The sequence below is a fragment of the Hoplias malabaricus genome, chromosome 10, assembly GCF_029633855.1.
Source record: "Hoplias malabaricus isolate fHopMal1 chromosome 10, fHopMal1.hap1, whole genome shotgun sequence".
Lineage (NCBI taxonomy): Eukaryota > Metazoa > Chordata > Actinopteri > Characiformes > Erythrinidae > Hoplias > Hoplias malabaricus.
The window spans coordinates 35,182,632-35,208,207 of NC_089809.1; the positions used below are offsets into that span (position 1 = coordinate 35,182,632).

Sequence of the window (25,576 nt, forward strand, 5' to 3'; positions counted from 1 at the left end):
TCCCGAAAAGAGGACATGTCTGGCGCAAAGAGGACGTCTGGTCACTCTACTTTAACGTCGTTAAATTTAGGGCATCTTCAAAAGAGTTCCACAGTGATCAACCGCTCCTAACTGTCTGTGATATGAAGTTGAATTTAGCGGCGTATTCATCATCTATTTGTTCGAAACATCCACATTAAATGTTGTGCAAATGTTTCTCCATGGTTGGCCCCACACCACTTAAAGGCTAAGCACCAGTTATATGAAAGTTCATTCATTATCTGTAATCTGTAAATTATCAGGGTTGTGGTGCCTACCTGGAGTCATTGAGCGCAAGGCGGGAATACACCCTGGAGGGGGCGCCAGTCCTTCACAGGGCAACACACACACACACTTTTGAGTCGCCAATCCACCTACCAACGGGAGGAAACTGGAGCACCCGGAGGAAACCCACGCGGAGAACACACCACACTCCTCACAGACAGACACCCGGAGCGGGAATAGAACCCACAACCTCTCCAGGTCCCTGGAGCTGTGTGACTGCGACACCACCTGCTGCACCACCGTGCCGCCCCGCTATATGAAAGTGTCAAACAAATAAATACAGTGGAATTTGAGTTCCTAACTTGTGTTTATTGACAGTTAGAAAACACAGCTCCAGGGACCTGGAGGTTGTGGGTTCGATTCCCGCTCCGGGTGACTGTCTGTGAGGAGTTGGTGTGTTCTCCCTGTGTCCGCGTGGGTTTCCATGCTCCGGTTTCCTCCCACAGTCCAAAAACACACGTTGCAGGTGGATTGGCGACTCAAAAGTGTCCGTAGGTGTGAGTGTGTGAGTGAATGTGTGTGTGTGTGTTGCCCTGTGAAGGACTGGCGCCCCCTCCAGGGTGTATTCCCGCCTTGCGCCCAATGATTCCAGGTAGGCTCTGGACCCACCGCGACCCTGAACTGGATAAGCGCTTACAGATAATGGATGGATAGTTAGAAAACATGTTATTTCTTACTAATTGAAGGAATAAGGTTTAAAAGACCGTTGGTCCCCCCCCCAACAGTGTTCGGAAACTCTAATAGGCGTCTTGCCTGTGACGTAGATGGTGGACAACAACTCTAGAAGTTGCACTTAATTTAATGAAAAATGACGAAAAGGTGTGTTGTTTTTGGCTGCAATCATTCAATGTACAGTGGGACATCTGTGCACAAATGGCCCAAAGATCCCAATATATCCAGAAAATGGACTAAATTTGTCCACTTTAAACGGGCACTTTGGAAAGGACCATCCGCTCACTCCGTTATCTGTAGCTCATTTCACTGGCGCTTTTCCAACAATATGGACATGTAAGGACACCAACGAAAGGTGTTCAAGAGCCTCTGTAACATGGAGGTAAACAGGGTAAGGACACTCACTTCGCCTGTTTTAGTTGGTGTTAGTTAACGTTAGCTTGACTCGCTAAACTCGGTGTCTCAGATTATACTCGGCTACGTAGCTGCATTACGGAGGTTTATAGTGTCGGAGGAACTCGAGTTCGACTTCGATCACATTTACAAGAATAATGGTACCTCTAAATTTGAGTTTAGCTTATTGCTAGGCTATTGTCATGAATAATGTTGGTTATTTAGCTAGATACTGTCATAACAGTCAGTCACAACGGTGTTTTACCGCGGCGTTGTTCAGCTGTTGTCCACCAGTGACGTCACAGTTGCGTTCAAGAATTTCCGTAGCGAGCTCGGGTTTTTCTATTTAATAAAATTGTCAGTTTTAAAGCAAATTAAGCTGCTGTTTTCATTTTAATTCAACAGTGCCTCCTAGCGCTAGCTTGTATTAAAACATGTATTTATTTATGAATGTAACTGTATTTGTACAAACGGCAGACCGAGACACAGATTGGGATGTATTTATTTGTGAATAGTAAAACATATTTGTGACTTTTATTGGTGGATCTCTCTCCATATTGGTGTACCACAAAACTCCAAAGCATTAAAGTAACTAGTAAACATCTCAAGCAGCTTTGCAGAATATCAGATCTTAGCTGATACTGATCACATGCAGAAATATAAGGCTGCCCTAAAAGCTCCACCTACCAAATGTTCTTTGTGAACTTACCTCAGATCCCCATTCACAAATTCCTCACTGGCCGCCCTATTCTTTTCTTCCAGTTTTACTCTTAAACATGTAGTCCTATTAAGAAGAGAACCCGCCCACGGTTCTTTTCTTGGTTATTTCTGCTCACAGCTGCAGCTGCGACCTTCATTTAAAAAAAAGGGACATATAGAACCGACTGAGATGAATAGATACACACCTCTGATACCTGTGATCTTCTGTTTTTGGCTAAAATTATGTAAAAAGGTTTTTCTTGCAGACTACCAACTACCAATAATTTATGAGCCTTTCAATCTTGTTTTCATCCATCTCACAGCACGGAGACAGTGCTCCTTGGAGTAGTTAATGATCTACTCTCTACTGACTCTGGTGTGCTCAACATCATTCTTCTTGAACTCAGCTCTTCATTTGATAGTTTGCCATGGTTCTATGCTGTCGTTCTGCTATCATCTTCTCACTGATCAGAATTACTCCCTTTCTATACATTACAACACATATTTCGTTGTTCCTGTTACTCAAGGTGTCCCTCAGAGACCTGTCCTTGGCCCTCTTCTCTTTGCAATTTACATACATTAGTATTTGTACATTATACTCACATTTATGTTAGTAGTACTTCTACTGCAGCCATGCCACCCTCTCAACTGAATTCCTGTATCTGTGACATTACACTGTGGATGCATGCTAATTTTCTGAACGTAAATCCTGATATCACTGAATGTTTACTAGTTGGGATATGTTTCACTGCAGCCTTTCACACCACATCATCATATGATTTTATCCATAGGAAGTTTCATATAAAAATATTCCAAGCCAAATACACATACAGACTTACAGAGCAGCCTTCACCACAGAATACCTCCAAAATGGCGGTGAACCCAAAGTTCACATCAGTTTTATATCATCTGTCAAAGACTGACTGAGATTACCAGGTTGTTTAATGGTATTTTGCTCAGACTTTTATTGAAGATTCCCAAAAGCTGTTTATATTGAACATGTGACCATTTAAGTGCTAAAAGAAGCCATTAGGAAATAAGGTGCAGTAATTAGACCCTTTGGTATTTACAGTATTTAGTTTACCTCTGGCACTTATACTCAGTTCAATCCTGTTGTTCTGTGAGCATTTAAACCAGTATTCACAATGGAACTGGACACATTTTCTAACCAAAAAAAAAAAAACGAATGGGAGGACAGTGTTGAAACTTTGCATGTTTTAATGCTTGTATTTAGTTGTTTTTCACAGAAGCAGTAGTGTTACTTGTCAGGGCCAGGCAATTTGGAGTGGAATGACACAATAACTGGGCGGCACGGTGGTGCAGCAGGTAGTGTCGCAGTCACACAGCTCTAGGGACCTGGAGGTTGTGGGTTCGATTCCTGCTCTGGGTGACTGTCTGTGAGGAGTGTGGTGTGTTCTCCCTGTGTCTGCGTGGGTTTCCTCCGGGTGCTCCGGTTTCCTCCCACGGTCCAAAAACACACGTTGGTAGGTGGATTGGCGACTCAAAAGTGTCAAAATGTGTTTGAGTGTGGGTTGCCCTGTGAAGGACTGGCGCCCCCTCCAGGGTGTATTCCTGCCTTGTGCCCAATGATTCCAGGTAGGCTCTGGACCCCCCACGACCCTGAACTGGATAAGCGCTTACAGATAATAATTGAATGACACAATAACGTGACTTGTCTATTTTCTCCAGTGGGTAACGTCTTGTAGTAAACCTCTCAAGGTTATTTTGTTGTGTTCTTCCTTGTAATTCCTGAGGAATTATATTTATAATAATATTTTCCATTAAATTAATACTATGATCTTCCAGGGTCTACTAAATCAGTGTATTTCTTCTTCTTAACTGTGTATCAGACTGTTCAGTCTTTGCACTCTCACACTGACCTGCTTTACTGGCCTCTAGGCTTTTTGGTTCTAATGTTGAGAAACATTAACAGACTCCAGATGCAAATGACTCATCTAGAATCAACTCAGTGGCACAAACAATGCAGCAGACGACTATTCTCTTGTTCTGAAATGGAGGAGTATGTATAATAAGATCTGTTCACAAAATATGGACGTACATTCAGTGAAATACAAAGCCAATGCAAGATATAAATAGTCCACTGCCTAATTTCTTATGTTCTGCACTGTATCTGGATTCTGAGCAGTGGTGAGTAAAATGTAAGGAACACTCAGAAGACTGGTATAGATATGTATGTATTTGTAAGTTGATTTTTTTTTTCAATACAAGATAAATAAAAAGCTTACATTACATCCTGGTCACCATTATTATGCCAAGCCTGACAAAAGAGGGAGATAATAATGACCAAATAAAAACATGATTGTCAGTCAATGTGCTTCACAAAAAAGGAAAAAAAATTCAATGAATAAATAATCTGCCATCCTTCAAGTATTTACAATATTAACAAAATGATCATGAATATAAGCTTTGGATCTTTTTTTGACATGACGTTAAGCTTGCTCGTGGATAGCTTCAGCAGTGCTCCACCTTTTAAACACAACAACATTTTGCAGCAAATCACGATAATGGCAACATAACATTTAGCGTCCGTGCTTTTAATGCCAGCTTTCAGCTACACATCATTCCGCCTCCTATTAACAAAAATAAGTAGAAAAATCAAATACAAAATCAGTGATAAAAAAAAGAAACACGTCCACTTTAGTCTACATTGCATTCTCCACAAAAATGGAAATCATCCCACGAGGATAAAAAGGCAAGACACGGGAGTCACAGGCAAGAGGGGGGAGAGCAAGAAAACAAAACAAAACAAAAGCAATCAGCTGAAATGGGCGAGACGTGGACGAACTGAGAGAAAAAGTACATCAGTGTGCTCGTGGAAAGAGGAGGCGTGTAACATGAGTGTGTGTGTGTGTGTGACCTGTCCAGCTCACGCTGAAATTTACAAACACAGAAGAGTAGGGACAGGAGAGGGGCAAAAGGTCAGAGTCCAAAGTTTAAACTGTGGACAGTTCAGCTGGGCAGTGCAAGCGTTCCAGTCCTTGTTCATGATCCTGAAGACCATTTCCTGACCACATTCAGCCAACGTCACGGCCACACTGATCCAAGCAGTGCACCTCTTCGTGTCTAAAGTCCACCCCTTTAACATTCATGCGTGGTATAGTCTCTTCAAGGAAAGATAAAAGGGCCACGGGACAGTAGGGGACAGGACGGGACAGGACGAGCAGTGTCCAGACAACTAGCCAGAATTCAAGTACTCCAGTGCCACTTCATAACAGAACTTGTACTGGTCCTGAAAGAAAACAACACAGTCATCAGCAGGAAATAAATCACAGAAGTCTGTAATTACTGAATAAACGAGTGTCTCAGTAAACACTGTATTTCTGGTTGTTAAAGACCATACAGGACCGACTAAAAAGACATCTTCACCTCTACCTTGCCTTGCCTCAAACAGACAGGAACTCACTGACTGTTAATGAAAGTTTGAACTCACCAACAGATCAACCATGTTGGGCTTGTTGTTCCTCAGTGTTTTGACAGCGTGGAACACGTCCACAGAGCGCTGGTGCCTAAGCATCTCACACACAATACTGATAGCACAGAACGTCCCACTGCGGCCACCTCCGTTTCTGAAAGAGAGAATAATACAATTAGATAAAACCTCTCAAGCTTAAGCTTGGCACTGAGCACACTTTGTGATTTGTGAATACTGTCTTTATGTGTTTCGCAGTTTGCCTTGATTTACACAAGCAGAGATTCCTCTAGATGGCGCAACTCTCCCTCTGATGCCGTCTCATTAACAGAGACTCAGAGTGCTGCCAGGAGGTCCTGCCATACAGCGGGCCAAGCACTTCAGCATGGCTGTTTCCTATTATTTACCGCAGCCCGAGACTCCATGCTTCACACGGTAGGAGAACTGACTCTGGCTTTCAATAGACGTTACAGTTGAGCTTGCATAACCCCTCCCTACTCCCCCCTAATAGCCTTGAAGTGTCACAGAGTGTCTTTACGGCAGGTCTAGGGAGGGCAAGGGAAGTTAATGTGGAATGTTTAGGGCAGGCCAGGCTCTTTAGTTTAAGAAGTGTTTGTGTGCTGAAGTTTACTTGCAGTTCTGCAGATGGTAAACAGAACGAGGGAGGAGCAGTGTGTGGTGGTGGTATAGTAGTGTATGTGTGTGTGTGGGTTTTTGTGCTTTATCAGGTCAAGAGTGTCATGAATTTGAAAGAAAAAAATCAACAAATCCGTACTGACTTCTGACCTGCTTTTTACTCGAGATTTTAGAAGTTATTGCGTATTTTTAATGTTTTATTTTTCTCAATTTTCAGAAATTATGTTTTTTTTTTGTAGAGGAAGTGTATGTTCACCCTCAAAATCAACAGATCATCTTATGTGACCAGGTGTTTCCAAAATGTTTCATGAAACTATATAAATATGTACAACATGTTCTCACAGTGCTTGAAAACAAATGTGTATGTGTGAGAGAAAGAGAGAGAGAGAGAGAGAGAGAAACAGAGAGAGAGAGAGAGTGAGTGAGAGAGAAACAGAGTGAGAGAGAGAGAAAGAGAAAGAGAGAGAGAGAGAGAGAGAGAGAGAGAGAGAGAGAGAGAGAGAGAGGGGCAGTGAAATTGGAATCAGGCCAGGAATCTAATAAGAATCACATGGATCCTCTTTTGCAGGCAGTCTGCTGGATGGGAATGGGGAATGGAGGCCTGCTCTTAGGAGCACAGGGCCAGATTAGCTTTACCGTGGCCCGGACTGCACACTTTCTCCTGGGCTCACTGATCTCATTTCCCAGCCAGCCAGGGCCTCGGGGAAGCCCTCCACCACCCCTCCCATCCAGCCCAACCCTCTGAAATGGGAGCACAGATAAGACGGAGGTGAGATTGCACAGAGACACAGAGCCTAAAGGGGAGTCTCACAGGAGAAACTTGGGCTAAATCTGGGCGTCAGCACAGAATGAAAGTCGTTTTGAAGCTATACGCTAACGCAGATCATTTTAGTGTTGTGGTAGTTACTGAGTAATTCTATCAAATTGTATGTTTCTGAAAAAGATGATTTTCATAAACGTTATGAAGAGTGATAGAGTACAGAGAGAGAGAGAGAAAACAAACAAAGGGAGATAAGAGAGAGACTCACAGGCAGTGCACTACAGTGCGTCCCTCTCCTCCATCATACTCCTCTTGCCACTTGTCCACCTGGCGGATGAGTTTGAGGAAAGAGCGCTTGGACACCGGTGTGTCCCGGTACATGGGCCAGCCCAGAAACTGAAACTGCTGCACCATACGGTATCCGTCCTGCGGCTGTGAGCACACACACAAAATTCAGTCTGAGCAAACACAATCTGTGCTAAAATACTCTGTATTAAAGGTATGTTTCTCAGTAAACAGAAGACCACTAAAACCATGGTTGGGCTACTTTTCCCCATCTTCAAAAATAATAAGTCATGATGTCACGTACTCTTATCTAATCACTGATAACCCTTGAGGTATGTCTGACGTTAACCCAGTGCTAAATCAGTGCTAATTCATTGTTAAAAGTTTTCAACACTTGTTTGTGATATTAGCTTTGCAGTTTTAGTGCTATGTTAAAAAAAAGCAAATTCACCATCACAGTCATTTACTTCATTCATTATCTGTAACTCTTATCCAGTTCAGGGTCGCAGTGGGTCCAGAGCCTACCTGGAATCACTGGGCGCAAGGCGGGAATACACCCTGGAGGGGGCACCAGTCCTTTACAGGGCAACACAGACACACACACACACATTCACTCACACACTCACACCTACGGTCACTTTTGAGTCGCCAATCCACCTACCAACGTGTGTTTTTGGACTGTGGGAGGAAACCGGAACACCCGGAGGAAACCCACGCAGACACAGGGAGAACACACCACACTCCTCACAGACAGTCACCCGGAGGAAACCCACGCAGACACAGGGAGAACACACCACACTCCTCACAGAGAGTCACCCGGAGTAGGAATCGAACCCACAACCTCCAGGCCCCTGGAGCTGTGTGTCTGCGACACTAACCTGCTGCGCCACCGTGCCGCCCACACAGTCATTTAATATTTATTATAAATAATATTTGAAGACATTTAACTGCTATATTAAGTAACTGCAAATGAATATTCTAGTTTTCTTGCTTTCGACACATAGTAGCTCTCAGCTGCAGACAGACACAGCTTGAGCTCAGACAAGCGAAATTACCCACCGCTGCTCTTGTTACAGCACCAGTCTGATGTTAGAAGTTGTTTTGCTTTTGTAATGAACATGATGTGTTTTAATAAATATGTTCATGTACATTTACTCGCTTTAACCCAATGATCAACGCTGTTCTGCTTGTTGCGAAGTAAATATATGTTTATGTAAATGAACCAGTGGAAAATAACTGTGGTCGCCTTTAATAATTACAGAATTTAAAGGCAATTGTGTAATGAGTGAAAATTGTGAAAACAAACATGTCTAGCCTCACTAACAACATTGTGGTTTAGGAGAACCTATAAATCTGATTATTATTGGGCTGAATCATCACTTTAAAGCCTTTAATCACATGTAGTTTCATCCGCCCAGGGGTTGTCTTTATCAGTGTGTATGTGTACATACCCGTGCAGCATTGTAGATACGGAATATCCGACTAATAATGTCCTCCTCCAGGTCCGCAGATACAAACTCCACCTGAATGGGCCCGTGTCTGTGTACACCGTTCTCAGGCCAGTACTGTGGACACAGCTAAGGAGAGAAAACACATTACAAAATCTTCACAACTTTCTGTGGAAGATACATACAGAATGACGTGATGCAATATGCGCATTAATAAAGTAGTCTAATATACAAAGAACAGGATACCATAGTTTAAGCAACATATTGAAGATCAACATGAGATATGACATTTATGTCTCTACGTTGTCGACATAGAACACACTTCTGCACTGTTTAGTTGCAAATGCTCTACAGATAAACACTGTACAGATAAAGTGTTGGCCATTTTGTATAGGAAAATATACAGTGATGAGAGGACAAATCCCATATTTAGGCTTGTTCCCTGTACAGCATGTGAATGTAATTTCAAACACAGTCCAGAAAATATGGGGTACTTTTTATGGCACACAAAGCCGACACTAAACATTAGACCTATACAAACACCCGGTCAGATAACTGATAGTTGTAGGCAGCACAAAGTGAAATACACAATAGTCATTCTACATGAGAGTGCAGTGTCTGAGATTCAGATGAGACTTGTGTACCACTGCTCCAGATGCACCAAGACATTTAGCAAGATCCCTCCTCCTAGTCCCAATGCAGGATACAGTGGGAAAGAGCACAGGCTGAAGGGCTGACTCTGACAGAGCACGCAGCTTTGATCCAGACTGGACTTCCACAAGCCTCAGGCCAAAAGAGTCAAGAATGTAGATATCTACAGCCTTTGAGCCCCAATACACACACACACACACACACACACACACTACAGCCTTCTAACTCTCCTCACGTAGGTATTACCTTTCTATCACACTCTGATCAGCCATAACATTATGACCAACTTATTGCTTCTACATTCACTGTCCACAGGAGCAATCGGTAGTTTTACAGTTTCAGACTGTAGTCAACCCGTTGCTCTGCATACTTTATTTGCTCACTTTCCCTTTGTTTTCCAATGGTCAGGACTCCCACCACAGAGCAGGTATGATTTGTCTGGTGGAGCTGAGGTGGCCATAATAATATTACGGCTGATTGGTGTACACTATCCTCGGGTTTGTGGGTGTGTAAGCGAGAGGGATAAAGTGATAGAGAAGAATAGATAAAATGAAGAGAGAATGTGAGAGACAGTAAGAAATGTAAGAAACAAAAAAGGGACAGAACAAGAGAGAGAAGGAGAGAAATAGAAAGAGACAGCAAGAAGGAATGAAAAAAGTAAAAAAAAATATTGAAAGAAAGGTAGAAGCAAAAAGGAAATAAATGAATAAGTGGAAGAATGAGAGAGCGACAGAAAGAAAATGAGGGGAAAAAATGCAGTGAGAGAGGGAAGAAAGTGAATGTAAATCTGTACCTGAGCAGGGTCCACGTCGTTGAGCATTACTATAGATGTACAGTGGTAGTCCAGGACCAGCCTCCAGAAATCTTTTACAGTGTTGGGCAGAGGATGCTGGGTGACGATGAAAGCAGACGGCTGCTTGTAGCTCTGTAGAGTGAAGCACGGGAGAGAAGAGGAAAAAGGAAAAAGAAGATGAAAAAGGGAGAGATAGAGAGAGTGAGTGTCAGCACTTTTGGCGAGGACTGCAGTACACAGCGAATGGGAATGTCTTTCGTTGACTAATTGACGTAAGAGGCGTTTCATTTCAGACATTTGTGCTTGTTATGCACGAACTCCAGGCTACTGCTACTGACATTTCCATTTGCTGTAATGAAAATAAATGCCCCATTACCAGGCCTTGAACATATTTTCCATAAAAGCAATCTAGATCCAGTCCCATAACATTTTTTTTAGAAAATATAACAGAAAAAAGAAAGGAGAAAAAACAGTTATGAATGAGTTTTATCCATTTGCATGACAATGGAATGAATCAATTCCATCTGTTTTTTAATCATTCTCAATAAGCACATAATTGTGTATGGCACACAGAGAGAAGCACTGCACATCTATCATGCTACCCCTCCCACTGTTCTGCTTTGGCTTTCTGAAAAAAAAAATACAAGTGATTATTATACAGACGAAAGTTAACCGTCCCAGATGGACACAGCAATAACTGCTGAATCAAGGAATCCAATCTGTCCACTGATTTCTCTCCCTTGCTTCCTTTATTTTCTTTCTTATTTTTCCTACATCACTCTTTCTCCACCCGTTTAAGTGTGTATGAGTGTTTCACATATAATAATTGGCATGCGTACTTTTTAGGTACAGTATAATATACTTGTAATGCTTAACACCTGTGTTTATCCTCCTATTTTGACTGTGTATGTGGAGGACATGGACTGGGGAGGGGACACTATGTTTTAGAATTTGACCAGTCTTTACAGAGTACAGCAAACTCAAGAACTCAAAACATAAGGTGATTCATATGTGTCTGGACAGGAGGACATAATAAAAAAGCATAATGAATCCTAATAAAAGGCTGTGACCATCTCCCAGGTCAACTCAAATGCCCTACAATTCGTCACGAGTGCTAGGATGTTGAAGGCACCCCAGTGAAGCTGTGTTTCTGTACGTACATCCATGAGGGCAGCATTGATGTAGTTGCTGCTCTCCCCATCGATGGTGATAAGGAAGGGCAGGCAACGGTCAGGAGGAAGGACATCCATGCAGCGGTTCTTCTCATGGTTACGTGGCAGAAGAGCGATGCTGCAGTCCTCCACTCGCAAGGTGGGGGTCACCATGTTCAGAGTCTAGGAATAAAAACAACCAATATTCAACTGTTAAAATGACACTGATTTTAATGATTTTAAAATGGTCTAAGCATGAGTTTTGAAAGTTTGTAGACTAGCTAATGAATGGGTCTCTTTGTTGCTTTACAATATTACATCGGATTATTAACTATGTTAACGTCAAGTAATTAAATGTATAGATCAGGATGTTTACTTTGCCAAACCTGCAAAACTGAAGCAACTGCACACACTCTATCCCCTCCCTTTGAAGTCAGAACTCTGCACTGAAATCTTTTTCTATCACAGTTAAAGCAGACCAACAAAATTCTTATTTACACAAAACCTATTTTTTTAGACCAACTAAGACACTTGGTATAAGATGTAAAATATTGCAGAATATACCCCGAAGCATTAGCAAGGAACTGAAAAGATACCACTAATGATATGAACTCTGAGAAACAAACATATACTCACTCTGAACTCTTCTTTAATTTGGCTGGAGTTGGTCTGTGGATCCAGGCGATTCATGTCGTAATACACTGATCGTAGCTGATTGGATGGGATAGTGGTGTCACCACACAAACAAGCCTCCAGGATCGCATCATGGATGAACACGTACTGCTCCTAAAAATGCAGAGATTTGGAAAAATGAACATAAAAAATCAAACATATCTATAATGACTCGCAATGATAAATGCTTATTATTGCAACAATAATAACTATTTACAGTGTACATTACTTTTCATTATAGTTACAATGCCTCCATACAAATCCTGATATTTTTGCCAGACCGCCTGTTGGGCCACCCTGGAAGAGACATTTGCGCTTACTGACTGACTTACTGACACCTAATGTTGAAAGACGCATGCGCGAGTAGGATCTGTTAATTCAGCCGTATTCCACAGAGAGAACTTAAGGTGGCGCCACTACACCGTCTGTTGTTAGTTCAGCCATATTTCACATTCCAGCTCGTGAACTAAATTTGGAACCGTTCGGCGGTGATCAGATGTCCTCTTTTCCCTGGACAAGTACTCTTTTGAAACCTAAGAAATGCGTGTTCAAGCGTTCAAGGTGTCAGAGAGTTGAAAGCTGAACTGGGACACACTCGCACCGCTTCAGCGCTGTAGGTCCACCATCCAGCTCAGTGTTTTACCGGCGCCTTGAACAGAAATGTGTTGAACGTTGTTGAGGTAATATTTATCATAGTCTCTTTTTATGTTTGGAGAATGTTTCTGTGATGCAGCCTTTTGTTTTCTACTATATATTTAACAAACAGAAAGTCATCTTGTCTGTCCCTATAACGACACGAATACACGAACATCTCACGTGCTTGGTTTTAGAAATGTTCAAAAACTTAAATGTAATCTTGTTGCTTTCTGGTAAACGAGTTGCTTTAATGTCCTCTCAACACAGTGCTTCAGTTTTGTAGCTTTGTATGAACAGAAAATAACATGATCATACACACACTGTCAGCAACTGACAAGATAAACTATTTTTATAGTTTGTTATTACTTGTTGTTATTGTAAACAAAGACATTTATATGAAGCACCAAAGCTTCTCCAGTCCTTCCAATAACAAGAGTATGCATTTTGGGCTTTCCTGTTTCGGAAATGCCAGAAACACCTCTGTGACAATGGTTATATGGCTAATATATACGGGAGGTCCTTGTGTTACGTCAGTCCCGAGTTACGATGTTTCGTGGTTACGACACATCTCCCATTTACTGTATAAAGCCTTGTTTCGACTTAAGTGGTTGTGCGTCGTAAACGGCGTAACGTGAACTTCGTGTTTGGTGTGCGCAGCGGAAGAATACACGGTTACGCGGCTCGGGACCGAGGAGGATAGGTGTAAGGATAGGATAAGTGCTTACAGTATGTTATTTACGTACAGTATGTACGTATGTTCAGACTTGCACCGAAAATCGGTTTACGACGCGACGTAGGAACGGATCAACGTCGTAAGTCGAGGACCCCCTGTGTATATATATATATATATATATATATGCTTGCCTATTTTCTTTTTGCTGTTGTTGATAATAATTTTTTTTTATCTTCTGGCCTCCCATCCACATGAAAATACCATTTTAGGTCACCAAAAAAAATGCTTTTCAAAAACAACTTCCGGAATATTTTTGAAATGTCAGTATTTAATATGGATGTGTGGACAGGGAGAAAATTTTCAGATGTGGAAGGCATCAGTGTAGTGTGCTCATGTGATCATTTTATTTTTTGCACACAGTGTGGAAAAAGCTAATTTTGAAAATTCTTATTTCGTGGATGTATTTGGTTCTTGCACAGTTCAGGAGCTACATACATTTTTTTTCCACCAAATGAGCTTTACACAATTTGTAAGCCTGCCTTAGTGAATTGTTACATTTGGTTTAGGGAAACTAAAGTGCAACTTGACCCGCTGCAGTACACTTCCATATATGGTAACAAGAGTAATACACTGTAAATAGTAAATGATTTATATGTGCTACACAGCTTTTCTTAGATAATACCATGTCTGTCTGGGCTTAACTCTATATCCAGGTGCTATAATGATAGGCTGGATGTCACAAGTGGAGCATCAGTCACTCCTCTAGCGCTCTTCCCTCACACACTGACCTGCCTGTTTGACGTTAATCTTTCATGAAGTGACATTTGCGAAAATGTCTTGAGATGTCATTTTTGACAAAAGTCTCCAGCATGAGGGTCAGTGGCTTTAAGGCGAGGCTACTGTACCGTCACTGCTGACTCTGCTGTCCTTCATGCTGCTTATCGGTCAAACTGATTCTTAGGCAATACACTCATACAGAGAAACACACGAGACAATGTTCACTTTTCTCTTTTCAAAAGAAGAAACAAATTTTATGGTTCAAAAACTCTGAATTTTCCATTCAAACGCATTGTTCACAACTGAACAAATGGCCCAATTAAGTGCTATTTCTTTAATCACTCTGGGGAAATACCACACCATGCAGTGTAGACTGGTAAAAGCTGTTGTTTTGCAGAAAAATTACTGATACATTTGCATCACAAATTGCATACAGTACTTTCTAAACCTTCTTGCATCTGCCTCCCTTTGTAGCACTAATTTAAAGCTAACAATGTGACATGACATCAAGAAATTAATAGGTCTGGATTTTATGATTGCTGCATAGAAAAGCATGAACTTACCTATAACATTAAACTAGGAGAAATGCCCCTTGAGTCAAATCTACCCACCAATATTTTAATAATTATTTACAAGACTACATGAGACAGACTTTTGAAAGCATAAACCCTTGAAAGCTGGCATAAACGTACATACATATTGACACACTTTTATTCCACTGAGTTTCCTTCATCACAAAGGTTACCTTCGCCAGTTTGATTGTCCAGTTGATGAAAACCATATAAAAACAATGACAAATCACATTATGACTTTGTAGTTCAATGTTTGCTGCAGCAATGTGATGCTAAAAATATCAATTGTCATAAATAGTTTTTTCAATCTGTTCAAGAATGTGCCACGAAACTCAGTGTCAAACAACATCTGTCACCTGACATAGGTTTCACGTCAACGTGATATTGAAGCTTAGAAAAGCAGCATTTTTGATTTACGTCAATGTCTACTGTCGTTAGTTAACAGTAAATGTGATGTAGGTTTATGTCAGAGGTTGTTTAAAATGTGTCATGTAGCTTTATGATCCCTGTCCTACAGTAAAGCATTACTTATGCAAAGTGAAGCTTATTTAATTCTGAAAGTATTTTAAAGCTCTTTTCGTCCCAGATTAATTCCAGTGAGGAGGTGTTCTCATGGATCGGCAGCATGCTGGTTTGAATTTGTAGATGGGTGTTTCTGTTCTGCTGAGAGTGTGATGAATCAGTATGAATGCATGTATGAGTGTTTGAGGATCAATGAGGTGATGAGTTGAGCAAGGATTCTTGGCTACAGTACCTCCGTCTGGACCATGTTGACTCTGCGTGAACGCAGCTCTCGTACACAGTTGTAGATGTCCACCACACCCTCACGCTCTGCCATGTCCAACATGATGTCAATGACAATGAAGCAGCCAGTTCGGCCAGCTCCAGCACTGAGACAGAAAGAGAGATGTGTGAGAAATAGCCCAGAAAACAGATCAAACAGCAAGTATGTAGGACCAATAAATGAACCAATGGAAACAACAAAGAAAGACACTTAAATATGGGCAATTTTGCACTACTTGTTAAAATGGATTTACTACAAAGTAGCACATCAAATATTGACTTAAATTCAGCGTGTCATGTTGAAAATATTTTCTAAAATGTGGCAATACCCTGTCTTTTGTACTTTATTGCTACTTATGAAACATCAGACGAAGTAAAGGTTAAAAAAAATACAAAACTTAATCTTCATCAACTTTCCCAAACCTTTGATGGAAAGTGAATGTAATATATATATATTTTTTATAACACCACTACGAGCTTTCTGTTCACATCTTACAGCTTTCTCCTGGGTAAAACACTGTGAACATGCACAAAGCTGCAGACTGGCTGGTGGAGCTGTTTTATTAGAACTTCACTGACCTGCAGTGGACCACCATGGGGCCGGCGTTGGCTGGATTCTTGGATTTGACCCTGCGGATAAAGCCCAGCAGGCCGGTGGCATGGTAGGGCACTCCATGGTCTGGCCAGCCGGTGAAATGAAACTGCCTGATCTCCCTGATCTCATGGGCTCCTCGCTGCAGTAAACAAACCACCAGAAACACACACACACAAACGGAACTTTAAAAAGGAGACCTGCTGGCATAGTACTTCCATTCAAACTCCCACTAGAGTCATCTGTGAGAATCAGTGAAAATGTGTGTGAGTTTGTCCAAAGTTTGTGTGGGTTGTGGGAGGAAGAGAAATAGACAAATACAGCTGGAGGGGGAGGGCCAAATGACTCACACCAATACACACAGAAATATCCACAGCTTCAGGTGGTATTCAGGAGTTCAGAAAAACATACAAATAATCAGGAATATGATGTGGAGAGATGAATGGATGGCAAAGATTGAGGAAAAGAAATTCTATAAAGTTTCAGGACTGGGTAGTGAGATATGACAGAGATATTTTCCTCGTTCTGTACCTTTTCCACAGCGAAGGTTCGGATGACATATTCTGACAGGAGCTGTGTCTCAATCAGTGTCACCTTCATGTCTCTGTAAATTTCTGTGTCATCAGGCCAGTACTTACAACACTTCACCTGCAACAAACACACAAATCGACATGTTGTAATTCATGGTTAACAAGCCTCGGTTCATGGCCAAATTACCCAGTCTTCAATATCTTCTCAATGACAACAATAACATGGGAGGACTTGTATGTAATCTTATGAAAAGTAGCAGTACAGGATCAAACATGTCTACACGTTAATGCTGGTTTCCTTCAAAGCTTAAGGCTGACAAAATCCCCTAATGGAAAGAGAAGGCTGATTGGAGATGTATTCCTACTCGTGTAGGGTGAGTTTAATGTGTGGCCTGCCCCAGATATGTGGAAACCTCTGGGTCTAATCATCCCCTGTCTAATTACCTCAAGTAGATCCTCTTTAACATTCCCATTACCTGCTTCACACACACACTAGACGCGAGCTTGTGGCAAAGCTCTGAATCTATAAGCGCTCCAGCTTGCTGCCAAAATCTGACCTTCACCAGCATGACACATGCAAAAGAGCACTTTTTTTCATACTAAATATTGCAAATTGTCTCTATTATGGCCTCGATGTTGAGATGATCAATACCATTTTGTACTAAAGGCTTTCGGGGTCCTTCGCAATCGATTCCCTACCACTCCATCTCCTTTTGATAATTTACTTCCTACTCTTCTCAGTTGTGCATGTACTGCCACAATCTTTCATTTATTTTCTCCATCTCTGGACCACTATCTAAATATTTTTTTGTCCTTTCATTCTGTCATCTCTTTTATCATGATGTCCTACTCTCTGAATGTATTAAGACAATGCTAATTAATGGTATAATTGGGGTTTAATGGCTATTTGGAAACAGCTTTAGTCATGCTGGTTCCGCCTGATGGCCATTAGCGAGAGAAAATGTGCCAGCTCTGAGATGGTATCTAGCCTTCTCTGTCAAAATGACAATATCAATAGAGCATCTTCCAAAAAAAAAAGAAGGCAGCATTAATTTTTCTAATTAGTTGTGTTTATAATTGATATCAGACTCTGCTTAATTTAGGCTTTCTTTTTGCATATATTACTACTTTTCTGTTGGTGTTCTATGTTTATGAAGGACGCTGATTTTGTATGGGACAGATCTGTATGTATAAAAAACATTAATAATATCAGTAAGATATGAGTTAATCGTAGAGTCACTACTATATTACTGCTTATACATTCTAAGGCATAATATATTCAATTCAAAGACATTCTGAAAATAAGGCACACAACATATTCTCCCTCAAGAGTGGAGTGTTCAGTATCTCAGCAAAGGTCTCCCTGGCCTACTTCTTATCAGAGCCTAATTTCCCCAACATTTGGAAAAGAAGAAAATTCACTCTGATTTCGACAACGGTATTATTCCTTTCGCACATTAATAACTTATTAATGAGTCAAATGTTATTCAGAGCTCATCCAGCAGAGACCCCTTTTGTTCTTGTCAGATATTGAGATGGGGCTTTAGAAATCCCATTAGTTCCAAGCTGGAGATTTCCGCTGGGAGCGTGAGGGATTTGTCCTGCTCTTGCCACAGGCAGCCAAAAGCACAATGGTGTCCCTGCGCTTCTCTCCCTGCAGTGGATTTCAGCTCCTTTAGGAGCTCACAGATATGCCAAAGTAGGAAAATCAAAGATGGTTATATATAAACCACTGTCCTTAGATTAAAGCAGGAGGTACAAAACAAGGCTGGATAGACTCTGACGCTAACTGTCTAATCTAGGATAATCTCTCCCTGCAAACACAATCCCAACTTTAAGTAGAATGAGAACACTGGTGCTGACACTTCAAATCTTCAGAAGCCTTTGATTAAATCTGAAGAAACTGGGCACCGCTTCTGCAAGGACTGAACTCTGTTAAATAACGATGAAAAAGATGATGCAATGTCTGATGGGTAGTGTAGTCCAGAGTAACATCTGACAAGCCACATGTAGTAGGAAACATCATCTGGGAGTTTACTGAGCCTCAGATTATGCAAAACCGTAAGTAGACAAGTTATTTGCCACTTAGACAGAAATTACAATTGCAGTATGCATGGGTCACTGATGAGTCCACACAAGCGCCGGCATTAATTAACAGCACACTGAAATCAGTGTCCTGCCATGCATCAAGCCCACAGCTCCTCTCAAACCATCCCACAACCATAATCCCTCTTTGAACTACCAATAGATTAAATACATCAACCAAAATGAAGAGCTCCATACTGCCTGAGATTCTGTCGATTTATGTTGGCGTGTGTGTATTTTGTGCATGTCCTTGCTCCTTTTCCTGTTGGGTTTTATGGTCATCTGTGCTGCTGAAGGAGAAGAAAAGGACTGGACAGCTGATAAGCAGCTTGGTGTGAATATGGAGGACATGGAGAGGGCCGAGACCAATTCCCAGAGTTCATCAGGCACGAAACACAACAGATGGTAGCAATGATGAAGAGGGAGGGAACTGATTGGCTGCCGCAGAGACGGATGGCTACTCAGTTAGACTTGATGAAGAATGCAACAGTCCGCTGGGAGATCAAGCTCACTATTCTAAACAATAGAAACATGGGACCAGATGTGCGCCCAGCCAAGGTCGGCGGAAAATGTACTCTGAAATGTGTTCAGCTTTCCAGCATTGTTGGATGCCTTTGGATGTTTGACAACAACATATTGGTGTCATCTCACTTTTTGTAGAACTAAACACGGCTGTTTATGACTGTCATAATTAAAAATCACACATTGAAGAATGTGCACAGTACATAGATATAAGTTAAGATCATACCTACACTTGTTGGTTATCAGTGGTGAGGCAAATAATCATATTGCAGTAATTAAGGTGAATCAGGTGAAAGTGTGTAACTGTTTACAGAAATGTGAAGAACGTTTTGTAACATCTTTTGTGTTTCAGACCAATTTTGGGACAATGCTAAAATCTTTGAACTTGACATAAGCTCAAAAAACAGATGCAAAAATATGACACTGAGGTCTTAATACACAGTTAGTGGGTTGATAGGTTTCAGATTGTTTTATTAATGTGCAAATGTCTGAAAATGATTTTTTTATTCCATATATTCCATTAATGACATTGGAGTTATAGGCTTCATGTGTAACTCATCCATCAGTGTAAACAGATCATAACAGGATCATTGCTGACCAAATAGTTAGGTGCTGGCCCATTCTCAGCACACTAGTGTTACCTTCTTGACACTGTGTATAGTACCAGCAATGTGATGTTGCTGGGGTTTACATCAGTGACGCTGCTGAGTTGAGAATAGTATATAAGTGATGACAATTTAGCCATCAATAGTCCAATAATAACCCATGAAGATTAAGCACTGGAGGATCCCTAACAAGGTGTGAATGGGAAGCGGTGAGTAACAGTCTCTAACTGCACACCCAGAACTTGTATTTAACTTGTTATATCTAAGTGCCCAGAAGGTTTATACAATGATTAAAGTGATTGCATTAAAGCAATAAATTCCTGAAATGCTGTAGAGCTTGAGACAACTCAGCTGATAAATTACAACTTTCGGAATGTGTTGCAAATAACCACATGAAGGCCCTGGCAGCAGGAAGTTTGTTTAACCCTATTAGTATGAAACATGAGCATCTGACCTTCATTATTATGGGGACGTAAACACTGCAGTCTATTCCTAAATGCATTAACATACCCTGCCAACTTCCACCAGGTTAGTCACCATGACGATAGTCGCCGTATTCTCCTGCCATACCATCCTCCAAAAGTCATAGACTGTCTCTTGCATGGGTCCTGGAAGACAGACAGAGAGAGAGAGAGGCACTCAGCCAAAAAAGAGATTGCATATAAACACAAAACTAAAATGCACTGATGAAAAACATGTATCACTGGAAACATCACAAAGCAAATGAAGGCTTGAGTTTTGTGTATCAACACAAGGTGACTTCCAGCAATTTCTTACAACATGCAGACTTTAAATTGACACGTTGTGCATCAGTGTATTTAGGTGCACCCAAATGATTGCTGACAGGCTTGTGTATCAATATTTCCATTAAGCTCCAAAACACCTTAATAAGGCCAACATGTAGGCCAGCATCCAGCAATAAGGGCGGAGTGCAAGGAATTAAAATCACCCATTTAATTAATTCTAATTAGCATTGTTTTTAATCAACGGGCAAATTCCGAAATGACTTTTGACGAGCTAATTAGCTCATGCAAATCTGCACGCTCGTTCTCCGGGGCTGATGCATTACCTCCAAGCCAAAGTAAATTGCATCCCCCCACAAGAAAAAAAAAAGAAGGAAAGGAGATTTGACATATTCATAAGCACACAAAACATCGGCATAACCAAACACAAGTGTTTCTCTAAAAGCCTGAAAACTCCTCGGAAATGACTTTGCATTTGACTTTGGTTTTGCATTAGCTACTGCTTCTGGAAGAGAATTTTCTCATTATCGGCTGAGTCTGCTGGAGTTAATTACAAGCACTCACAGCCAGGGGCCAGGTTTATTCGTGGATTCACTTCTTGTTTACAGAATATAATATTTAATATTACATATGGCTTTTTTACATGGGTACCATTTATGTGGGTTGTATGTTTAAGATTTCACTGCTTGAGAAGGGCCTGAGCAGACAGCTAAAGCATACCTTGGTGACAGGAACTTTAAACTGTTTAACTGTTTATATCATGTATTATGTTGTGTCATGTCCAACCACAAACACATCCTTGATCTCAACCTCAAAAAACTAAATACCTTTGCCTTTTCAGTTTTTAGAGCACAGCCTTTACAAAGCACTTTCCCTTGATAGGAATATGTTGGTCCTGACAAGGCAGAAAACCTGTAACTGTTCTTTTAGCATAGTCAAGAAATTTTTACCTTGAAATTGTATGTATTCAACTGCAACACATATGATCTACACGTGTAAACAGTCTGAATGTGGCATGTGGAAAGAAACTGAGAGGAAAGGTGGGTACATTCACAATACACTAAAAAGCCTAGTTCACCTATAACTTAGGCTTCATTAGTTACATTGAAATCCCTTTTTGCTTATGCTGGAAATCAGAGCACTGAAGAAAGCAGTCTGGACGGCCCATCAGCCTTCCACTCTCACCAGAAGAGGAATTCCTTTCCCTCTTCCAATGACCTTGCAATGAGCACATTCATAGTTCCATACCACAAGTAATTTTGGTTCATTTCTGTTGGTCAGTTTGTCATAAACTATTCACATATATTTACTTGTAAAATTAAACCCAGGGATTTTGATATGACAGCAATGATATGCATCACAGACAGTACATACTATAGTTTTCTGTTCTTGTTCCCCTCCCCCATTTCAACCCAAGAGTTAGGTCCCCCCCAATCACATGCTGCTACCAAGTCAGGAAAGTGGAGACCAGCATCTTGTCGCTGTCCAATGGAAAACATATATCTCCATTTTTGTGAATTCTAAGTTTAATACATCATTTGAACACAGCAGCCGTCCATCACGTTTTGTAAAACTTTCTTTATGAATAGACCAAAATTAATGCAGAGAAGTCTAAATTAAATATTTTCAATGTTACCTATCAAACACCTTCGTTGGCTAGCTTCATGCTGAGTGATGAGGAGGTAGCAAGCCATCATACAAACCCACAGAGAGAAACCATCATGTTTTCTTGGTCTCCTAGAGTGGATAAGTGAGCCATCAGAGGGGATTGAATTCACTGGGACAGGTCTCCTGATGATAGTGTCAATGCTTAGAGAATTGGGACAGTAGCTCCAGGTACAGCAGTTTTTAAATGAATACTGACATTAAACACTACTGCAGTACTACAGTGGTATTTATAGTGAAGATTATGTGGCTTCTCAGTCTGAACACTCTAAAATAGTTGAAAAGTCTTCACAGATTTGTTCAGCTCTGATCACCTCAGATGTTCCCCTGAGACTTCAACTTTTGGAGGAATATGACAAAATTGGAAAAAATTCTGGACACAATCAAGCTGCTCTGGAGCGATCCTTTGCTTGGGCAGAAAGGAGGACATACTGACAAGCTCTAAATAAGCCTGGAGCAAGTCAGTCTTTGATCTCAGCTTCTTCTGAGCTTGTTAATGTTTTTCCCCTCTCCCCATATGAAAAAAAAGTCTTTCCTTTGAAAGCTGCTCTCTAATTGAATACAAGGGGAGATGGGAAATACAGGGGGGTTGGTGGCATCGACAGGGGCTAATTGTAGTTCATAACATATCTTTATTAATTAACTCTTTTCTTGAAACAGGTGGATGAGTCTGAGATATGAGGTGTATAATTACTGTGCAAAGGTGTAAATCCTTAATCGAAAAACTCCCTATGACAAATAGCATTTGTCTTCACCTGGTACTACTCTGAAGTTGAATACAAAACAGTGTTCCCCACTTTGTAGGCTAGGGGTCAGGTTGGGAGGGAGGGAGGGAGAAAGGGCAAGAAAAGCGAGAGAAGGAATGAAAGAGGCCATTTAGACATGGAGCTGTCTCTGAGGATGGGCTAGGCAATGCTCCAATAAACAGGTAATTATGCAACTCCCAGTGCCACTATACCAGCTTGTGAGTCTATTAGGAGAAGTGATTGCATTCGGAGCTGCACCGGCAACTCCGCCACGAGCCGGCCGCACACGGGAAACACACAGCCTCCAAGAATCTCACAACAATTAACTATCAATCAGATGCTCCCTCCAGGGGGCTGCTGCGAAAGCTGGCTGCACTGACCGCCAGATTAACCCAGCAACAGAGTGCGCTAGTACGCAGCAGCTAATCCATTTATTTATTACTTACATCCTTCAACAGCCACCCCACTCCACCCCCTGCACCAGCACAAAGGCTGATTAATTGTTCCAAGACGCCACTTCAGCACAAGATGGCCCAAAGAGTATGTGTGTGTGTGTGTGAGAGAGTGTGTGTATATGTGTGTATGGATATATAGTCAAGACCAGCATTTCTTTACTTCTGGGTTGTTTAGACAGGACAAACAAAAAAGGAAAGTTAAAACAACATGTTTGTTCATCTTACCTTGGGTAGCTATGTAGTGATTTGGTCGATGGTATCCCTGTAATTAAAAGTAGAGAGACATTTCAAATTCAAGCCTGCTAGCAATTAGCATATAAATAGACTGTGAATGTGAATGTCACATGTTGAGTACGGAAACAGCTATATCCAGGAGTTTGTTCCAATCTCATCAGTGTTCTTGAGAAACAAAAAAACCTAAACTTCTGTTAAATTACTATATAAATCTGTAAACTTCAATTGTGCTAGGACTAGTTCTCAGCATGCTAATGTGTCTATTCTATTTTAAATTGAAATGTACACAGTCTCTAAATGATTTACATTGATTTAATGACAGATTCTGATATAAACACACCCACTCACAAGAGAACACACCCACACAAAAGCATACACACACACACAGCCTTTCACAAACCCTTCCACAACTACAGTAATGCCTTCAATGCAGATTGTGGAATTATATTATGGAATAGGCTCAATCTCTGTGGGATTAGGCTAATCCCCTCATTTCATTTGTCAAGCGTCTTGTGTCCCAGCAAAGGCTCAGTGTGCAGAAGCAGAACATTAAGGGGGTAGAGCTGAGATTCCCACCCGCGCAGAGCCTCCATTGTCTTCCTCATCTCATTCTGGCTTCTTATCTGCGCCATATTTAATGCAGTTTGTCTGTAATTAAGGTTTGGGAGCTGGAATAAAGGGGCTGATGAAGGAGAGGAGACATCCCTCCCCTCACTCACACATCCGCTGGGTTGCCTCCCTTTTTAATGACTTCTTTATCTTTGTGCTTCCCGCCATGAAATGTGTTTATACAGCCCCTCTGTTTGGGCCGAGCTGATTGGATGTGTATGTGCAGGGCTGTGGTGCCATATCAAACAGTTAGTAACAGATGAATGCCTACAAACATGGAGAAAGTACAGCATCAATGATGGAGCCTGCATCATGTTTGATTTCCAAATTGTTTGAGTGGAACAGAAATCTTCTTTTTAATAAAAAGCTTTCTAAATATAACAGGGCACAGTATAATATGTCTGCAGCTAAAAATTGGCAAAATTATAAACCATACTCTTTTAAGGAAGTTTCCTGGTTCTGTGTTTGTGTGGTTTGTTAGCCATGTGTTTTTCTGCATGTGTCCTTGTCTTCCTTTGCCTTGTGCTTCCGTCTCATTATAGTCACAGGTGTTTCTCATCATATGCACTCCATATGGGGTTCTTGAGTGATTTGGGATCAACAATCTGTATTTCTCTCATGTTTTGAGGTGTTTTGATGTCTCTGTTTAAGATGTAATATGACCCCTGCTGGACTGGCCTGATAATTCAACTGTTCTCATATTCCGAATATGAATCTTTGATATTTATTTTATGCCATATTAGACTATGGTCAGAAACTAATCAGCGTGTCAGAAACTGCACCCTATTCACTATATAGTGCACTATTTTTGGGTTCCACCATTTGTTACAAGTGTCCAAAAAACTAGTGCAGAATTTTCAGTGCACTCAAAAAATCCCTCAATACAACCCATGTACACTAGCTTACATTAGTGGATAGCAGATACCCATAACGCACTGCACTGTTTGGTAAAAACCTGCATGAGTTAATGTCCGAAATCTTTCACTACCCTCCTGAATTTAGTTCCCTATAATAGTGCACTGTATAATTAGTAATACAGTTTTATAGTAATACAGAATTTCAGTAATACAGAATTTCCGCGAAGTAGAGGAAAGATATATTTTATGTATTTAACGAGTATTTGGAGTTTTAAAACCCTCCCTGTTACTGTTAACAACCCACCCTTTGCATTAAACAGTCATTCTATGTTTTTCAGCTGGAACTACATGTGATATCCTACCAGTTTCTTTAATAGAATAATTCGTAAGCTGTGATTTAGCGTAAGTACATTTCACTCAGATGTGGACATGAACAATACATGTACTGTACGTAAGAAATACTTGTAAATGATATATATTTTCACCTACAGGCCTAGTCTAATAAATGTAAATAACAAAAAAGCCCCCTTGAAAAAACCCGCGAAGTAGCGAATCCGCGAAAGATGAACCGCAAAATAGAGAGAGATTACTGTATATAA

The 25,576-nt window shown here is 41.0% G+C and overlaps 1 protein-coding gene across 8 annotated transcripts in view; it reads right to left on the minus strand.

The window, feature by feature from the left end:
• Positions 1-4,087: 4,087 nt before the first annotated feature.
• Positions 4,088-25,576, minus strand: part of ptprma (protein tyrosine phosphatase receptor type Ma) — a 236,662-nt gene continuing 215,173 nt past the window's right edge. For 7 of the 8 annotated variants that reach the window (XM_066682258.1, XM_066682266.1, XM_066682264.1 and 4 more), the window contains 12 exons: positions 23,503-23,539; positions 20,179-20,276; positions 16,458-16,574; positions 15,914-16,068; positions 15,306-15,441; positions 11,858-12,007; positions 11,231-11,404; positions 10,071-10,202; positions 8,630-8,755; positions 7,162-7,325; positions 5,519-5,654; positions 4,088-5,317 (listed from right to left, as the gene is read on the minus strand). In XM_066682258.1, the coding sequence (XP_066538355.1) occupies positions 5,264-5,317; positions 5,519-5,654; positions 7,162-7,325; positions 8,630-8,755; positions 10,071-10,202; positions 11,231-11,404; positions 11,858-12,007; positions 15,306-15,441; positions 15,914-16,068; positions 16,458-16,574; positions 20,179-20,276; positions 23,503-23,539 (1,479 nt within the window). In that variant the 3' untranslated portion in view covers positions 4,088-5,263. The remainder of the gene's footprint in view (positions 5,318-5,518; positions 5,655-7,161; positions 7,326-8,629; positions 8,756-10,070; positions 10,203-11,230; positions 11,405-11,857; positions 12,008-15,305; positions 15,442-15,913; positions 16,069-16,457; positions 16,575-20,178; positions 20,277-23,502; positions 23,540-25,576) is intronic. The other variant, XM_066682265.1, reaches the window with a different exon arrangement.